General features: G+C 31.9%; 1 protein-coding gene across 5 annotated transcripts in view; it reads right to left on the bottom strand.

Annotated features, from left to right (window-relative positions):
- Positions 1-763: 763 nt before the first annotated feature.
- LOC143247252 (uncharacterized) overlaps positions 764-7,480 on the bottom strand; it is a 56,791-nt gene continuing 50,074 nt past the window's right edge. For all 5 annotated transcript variants that reach the window (XM_076494990.1, XM_076494987.1, XM_076494986.1 and 2 more), the window contains exon 15: positions 764-7,125. In XM_076494990.1, the coding sequence (XP_076351105.1) occupies positions 6,976-7,125 (150 nt within the window). In that variant the 3' untranslated portion in view covers positions 764-6,975. The remainder of the gene's footprint in view (positions 7,126-7,480) is intronic.

The following is a 7,480-nucleotide window of genomic DNA, read 5'->3' as shown; positions in this document are numbered from 1 at the left end:
AACGTTCTTCATTGAACAATGGGAATTAACTATTTGAACAAATTCTATTTGGACCACAACTGAACTGTTTAGCTTATGACAAGCAAACAATTTTTTTTTTCTTGTTCCAGCCAAGCACCTTTTAACATCATGCCTTTTGTTGTAATGTAACCTTACTGTTCGAAGAAATATAAAAAGTTTGGGAAACAATTGCAGTGAAGGAAAGGATAATAATAATAATTACAATGAAAACAAGTTGTTTTATAGCAAAACCATTTTAAACTACCTGCTGAGTCCACTGTAGAAAATCGAACCCCGGATTTTAGCGTTGCGAGTCCGTAAACCTACCGCCGTCCCAATCACGGGAAGTATCGTATTATTTGAAAATATTTTGGATCTAATTTGAAGGAAAGCTCCCTCCTTCGAACTACAATATAAAGATATAGGAAGAACTTTTAAAATACTACGATTATGTGAATGATGGAAAGTCAGGAAGCAGTTCTATCATTATATAGCAGTTTTTAAAACGTAACAAGTCATCTATTGAATAGGCCTGGTGGTTAGGGCGCGCAACTCAAATCTTCGGATCGCGGGTTCGAATACGTATTACCAAACATGCTTGTCTTTTAGGGGTACCATCGGGGCCAGCTACCCAATCGTAGAGATTCTTGGCTAATACAAGATAATCGAGCGACCAACCACGAAACCAGAGTCTTTATTGAGGTCGAATATAGTTGTTAGTTTGTTGTTTTACGATAACTTTTACAACACAAACATCGCCAAATTCAAATAATTAATTTATTTAACATGAAAGCTATACAAGTTTTAACACTGGAAATGTAAGTCAAAATCACAACGTCAACCACGTACAACTTTACCACAAACACGGAGGTTCTATATAAAAATACAATTATACCATGATCGTATATATATATATAATCTCGCCACAGTAATGTGTCAAAGTTCATCTACAAAGGAACCTCTTACAGTATGAATGGCAAAATATTTACAATTAGAACTAGTGTTAGGTTACAATCTCACAACAAATATAAGCAAGAAAATTGTAAAGTAAAAACCTTAACTTTCAGTAATTCTTCCTTAGAAACACCAATAGAAGTATCAACTAACTAGCCGACGTTACATTTGTTGAAATGTACATCAACTTTGGTTCATAGTTACGCTTCGGTGTAAAAATATTAGAAAAATTTGTACTAATTGATGAAACCTTAAATTTCCACTAGAACGAGTTAATCAAACCTGGCACAGCTTAGAACTCAAATGAGGATATAAGGTTGTCAAAACTCGCAAAAAATTATTAGTAATGTAGGATGTGTTAAACAACTAACTACATCACACCTAACAAATGTTATCTTAAACTTGAAACCGTTCCATCCTTTCTGCAGGCCACCATCACGTTGTGAAGAGTCATGAGAAATTTTTATGATTATGACCGAACACAAACGGTTAGTATAAAATGCCGATGTTAAAACAGTTCCATTTACTGCAACTTCAGAGAATAATCAGTTCAAATTAGTAGAAATTATTTATAGAAAACGGTTTCAACAGATAGGTGGTCAGCATCCGTTATTTTTTTAGGCTGTAAATGGTTTGAATAAAAAAACTATTAAGAAAATTTACAGTGAAATTTCACACACGAAATAACGTTTCCATCACAGTCCAACAGGTGTTGCATATTTTTATTTAACGGTATTCAATTTGAGACAATGAAAACCAACCAATCGGAGTAGCGATTTAAAACACGTACTCAGTATTCTTCGCAGTTCAATGCGTTTTTCAATCCCATTACAACAAAACTTTTCAAATGCATAGATACGGTTCTAATTGAGCAAGTCCATAACGTTTTTGGATTTTTTTGTGTGTTAAAATATACTAATTTATTCAACAAATAAGGATAGCTTGCAGCACAAACGAATAAAACCTAAAGATATTTTGCACTGTTGTTCAGATTTCAGTGCTAACATCAAAGCATTCCTAATAGTTTCACAACTTAGTTTCTATCTGATTTTAACAGTGTTTTCCTGTTTCATCAGGTTACTATTTTATAAAGTTTTAAAATGGAATCAAAGATACAGACTATGAAACCACAGCTGATTAGTTTCCTTTCAGCAAGTTTTCTTTAAAAATGTATACACGTGATTTCTAACCACGACTTATACATTAGGTTGTTAATAAACTGCTAGAATGTTGCACAACGTAACAGATGTTTCCACCATTTTAAGCACCAATATCAACAACTGTTAGCTACAATATCATTAACTCTTACTTTATATTCTTGTACTTGTCTGTAAGAAGAATCTGTTAACAAACTGGTGTGCTCCAAGATTTGTTTGGGAAGCTCTAACTCATTTTCTCTCCACCAGTCTTTTACGGTATCCGTCCGTAGGTGTCTTAGGTTTGTTTTTGAATTTCGCGCAAAGCCTCACGAGTGCTATCTGCGCTAGCCGTCCCTAACTTAGCAGTGTAAGACTAGAAGGAAGGCAGCTAGTTATCACCACCCACCGCCAACTCTTGGACTACTATTTTACCAACGAATAATGGAATTGACAGTAACATTATAATGCCCCCCACGACTGAAAGGGCGAGCAAGTTTGGTGGGATGGGGATTCGAAGCCTCAACCCTCAAGATTACGAGTCAAATGCCTTATCCACGTGACCATGGCAAACCTTACTACCAGGCTATAATCAATACTGTTGGTAATATCTGTTACAGGTACAGCCTGATTTTACATAATATTTGTACATACTTTCGTTTCTCGAAACTGTAAAACAAAAACTATTTAAAGAAATTGTCTTTAGATTAATAGAGGGATATTCAAAGTAAATTCTATTATCTATCTACACAGATACCTGCATTTCTTCAAGTTTCATATAAAATGCTATTAAACATCAAAAATAAATTAATACTTCTTAATCACTAACATATATGACTCTTTACAAAAAATTATCTCGCATCTGGCCAGAAAATGCCATATTTTTTCTATAAAGAATGTCCCACAAGACATAAATGATACATTAAAATTAATACTAGACTAATTTTGAAGCTATTTTTAAAAATGGTTTTATTCATTAATGCAGAACTAGAAAAAAAAGAAGAAGAAAAAACAGGCTGAAATTAATAGAAATAAAAGCATATCATTAAATTCAATGACATAAGAAAATAAGAAAAATACATCATTTCCAAGCAAACACCACTAGGACTAGATATCAAGAACTCAGGAACACTTAAAAAGAAACTAATTATTCTATTACTTCCTTTCCAAGATGTATATTTAACACCTTGATATGCCAATTCAAGCTCACATAAATCACTAGGTTTTTTAAAAGTTGATTTTTTAATGTTTAAAAGCTATTTATGACATAAGCACACACCTCAGCAATTTGGTAAAGTTCTATCATTGAAAAGAATTTTAAAAACATTGAATTGTATAGTTGTATTTATATTTAAGCATAAGGTTTAAGCTCCTTAGCCAGAGATAGGTTGCTAAGCACATCTGTTTTATTTCAATGCTACTCTTTCAGTACTGTTTCCACTTTTAAAAAGCCCAAGCGAAATTTAGGGCTGCTTCACCTGGTGGTTAGTGCTAGCTGAAACACTATGTAACCTTATGAGTATACACCATTTCTCTTACAGTCATTCTACTATACTTTCATTTTAATATGCTATTAAACCATATTTTCTAATTCTTCAGAAAGAAGCCATGTCAGTGATACTGTGCACAAGTAAATAAAGAGATACGTCAAATTAAGCCAATATTGAGAACTACAAGTTCTATAACCACAAGACTTCCAACTGCACATCAAATGAAAATAGAGCTAATTTTAGGGAAAAGTAGGCAATAACAGTGAGTTATCAGGGATGACATGAATATTTAATCAAGAGAATAGTAATATTTACTAATCAACATGTAGAAACACCTTGATGAAATGAGAAACATCTGGATCACATAGAATCTCCCTTACAGGATTTCTGCTGGAAATAACTGGAAAACTTTCCCCAAAAATATGGAAAATTATAAAATAAATATCCTTTCTGAAGAAAAACTTACAAGAGAAGAAAAGTGACATCTTTATATCTTTAAGCCTGTGTTCAGCAACATGCTAAAACCTCTTACTAGCTGCAACAAATAAAGATGTGAAACTTACTGGATTTCATGATGAAGAACCTACAGATGAGCATGATATATTTACATTGTTATATGTCCTTCACCAACAACAGTAAACAATACTTCCATTTCCATACGTGGTAGACAATTAAATACTTACAGTTCAATAAATATTTTAAAAAATCTCAAAAATTATACATCAAATCTGCTTATAGCAAATTATTCACAAAGGATGAACATCTCTCTTCTCTCAGACTCTATCATTATTACATCTTCAAATGTTTCAAGATGTAATACTCAATACTCCCAGATACAATTGACAATACTTGATTTTTTTCAAATTTCTCAAACCTTGTTCATAAGCCTTTTTGTTATCCTTGATTTTGTTAACTATCCTGTCTCATATTTATAACTTACAAAACATACAATTTTTTTACTGTTTTTGTATTGTGTGATTTTTCATGTTCTGGTACTTTAGGTTTTGTATCTTTGTTTAATGAAAAAAGTTTTCATTCATTTCAGTGGTGCAACATATTTGGTCATAGTCTTTACTTGTATGAAGTTTGTTGCTGAAACCTGCTAGGGTAACTGACTCATTGAACAAGACTCAGTGATAAACCACTGCAAATATTTTCCCAAAAATGGAAATTAGGCATTACCATCACAGACTATTGAAGGCTACTGTTCTGTTGGATGCAGCCACACTACAAGAATAAAAACCTGGAATATTTTATACTTTTACCCTCCATAACTGTTTCCTTGTTACTAGTCTGAAAGACACGTTTGCTAGATAATGCTAGATGATAGGCTATCTGCACTATGCCCACCATGTGAATCAATCCCTAAATGTTAGCATTGTAGACAACTAAAGCTACCGAAAGAAAACATGGAAACCATTTGTAGTTTTACCCTACTCATTTTGATTTAGCTACCAACTCAGTTTTGGTATACAGATATTACACTACATGATAACAACACAGAGTTATAACAGGTTTAGTATCATGAAGAGTCAGGTTAGCTGCCAAACCATTCTGCTGTAATGGCAACATGACCTTTGAACCCTCTTGGCCTCCTGATTATACAGAAATTAAACAATAAGCTGGGTTGGTCATATTTTGTAACAGTCAAACATAGAAAGATATTTCAAAATCCATCATCTAAAAAATGTACAACCTTCTTTGGAAGAACGACACTAAATAATACAAGTTATGAAAATAAACAACAAAATGTTTGACATATACTTAAAATATGTTTTGGCAAACATTTTTAAAAAATGTATAAAAAAATATTTTAAAGAAAGACAAAACAAAAAGAACACCACGTCATTACACCATGATACATGACAAAAACAATAAAAACCTCTTTAGAATTGAACATGTGGTAATTATTAATACACCAAAACCTACAAAAACCCTAGAAATACTGCAACTGAGATATACAATGTTTTCACATGAAACCACAGCTTCTTTATAGTTTAATGTACCATTAACCCTTTCTTGAGCCACTGACGACCTTTAACATAGCAAGTACATACCTGCATATTAAATTTAAACATTCAAGTGAAAACAATAATTTTAAGTTTTCAACAACACAATAAGAAATGAAATTTAGTTAACATCAGACAATTTAGAACTGATTCAATAAAATGAAACTTTCTGGTGGCCAACAACAAAAACAATTACAATTCTAAAATGAAATAATATGTACAATGTATTTAAAAACAAAAAACTTTTTCTGAAAATGTTTTGAAACTTTCAGAGGATAAAAGATCAGAGCAAAGCAAATCCACGTTATCAAATCAAACAATTTTTGTTAAATTTAGTTAATTATTTTTTTAACAGAAGCTTAAATAGCTAAAGACGTCAAACACATCCACCCCCAGTCTGATATTCTTATACAAAATACAAATTTACACAGTATATAAATAGAAATGCATTCCAACAAATCTGAAACATTGTCTATTGTCATTAAACTTTTGAAATTTCTAATGTTTTAATGTAAAAATCAAAATTCAGTTATAACTGATAAAAACAAAAATAATTCATCACACCACATGAGACGAGTCTCTGATAAATCAATAATTAGAGATGTTAAAATTGTCTTAGCAACCAGACTGGTATATCCAGAGAAACAAACTTTCCACTGTAACTTAGATGATTATCCTTAAATGAACTAGAACAACCTTATACAACAATTCTATAAATAGTTTAAGAGAATTAAACATTTTTCTTGTAAAGTTTCAAGTTTACCTATCTGTTGTTTTTATCTCATTCACTGGTTTAAAATCTTCTTTAAAATACAATAAACTTTTTTGTGCATTGTAAAAAATGATGACATCTTGTTGCAAAGCTATTACTTGTTTCATACCATCAATTTTAAAACTGCTCAATACGTCAGATAAAAATTTTTCACATAGTGGAGCCTTATGATACAACAGTCATGTATTTATCAAAGGATGCTAGCTAAGAACCAGGAAGTTAAGCAATCAACATAACACCAGACATGGTCATTTCCATTTTGAATATACCCACACACCGAAAACCAAATGAATAAATTAAGATATGTATGAAAGAGCTTACAAGATGATCTATAATACAAACTAAAAGTAACATCTCAACTTCTTAAGCATATGTTTATGTTTTGGGAATGTTTGGAGCTTGTTTCTTTCTTAACAGGATATTTTATAAATGCAGAGAAAACAATTTAACATTCTTGTCCGACAATTAATAATCACGTCAGGCACTACTTAATGTCCATTTACATTATACTGTCTGATAGTTTTAGTTCTCCACTGTACAGTATATTACAAGTTTCAAATAAGAGATAAGAAAGGTGTTTCACCTTTCTGTTTGTTACTATTACTAGAAGATTATCACCAAACTGAAGTCTCTGTGTTTCCTCGAGAGTTTGGATAGGTAGTTGCTACTGTAATGTCAGATACGCTCTCAGTCTCTGATGCGGAAGAGGGACCACGAGACAGGGCTGGGGAGCTGTACACATCTGTGATTGGTGGAAGTGAGCCCTAAAAATACAATTTTTTTTAGATAACCAAACTAAAACAAATACACTCGAGATCACCTTAAAACTGCTAGCTTTTAAAAGGTGGGTACTTTTGTGTAATATAAATTTTACAGCAGTGGTCTATAAAACTGCATGAAAACATTTCTAAGTAATATTACAGAACATGAAAAAAAGATATTAAAAACTTCAATCCAATGAAATAGAAGAATTTTGATGTAATTAGCAATTTGAATTCATGACAACTTGTAACACTCTTAAAATAAAACACCTGCAACAAATCCAATGTCCAATACGAATATTATACCTGCTTTTCAGGTTCAGTATTTGTGACTAGAGACTACACATATAAACTTAAA

Source organism: Tachypleus tridentatus, chromosome 3 (genome assembly GCF_004210375.1).
Source record: "Tachypleus tridentatus isolate NWPU-2018 chromosome 3, ASM421037v1, whole genome shotgun sequence".
Classification (NCBI taxonomy): Eukaryota; Metazoa; Arthropoda; class Merostomata; order Xiphosura; family Limulidae; genus Tachypleus; species Tachypleus tridentatus.
The sequence above is the reverse complement of the archived record's forward strand: the minus strand, read 5'-3'. Positions and strand labels throughout refer to the sequence as shown.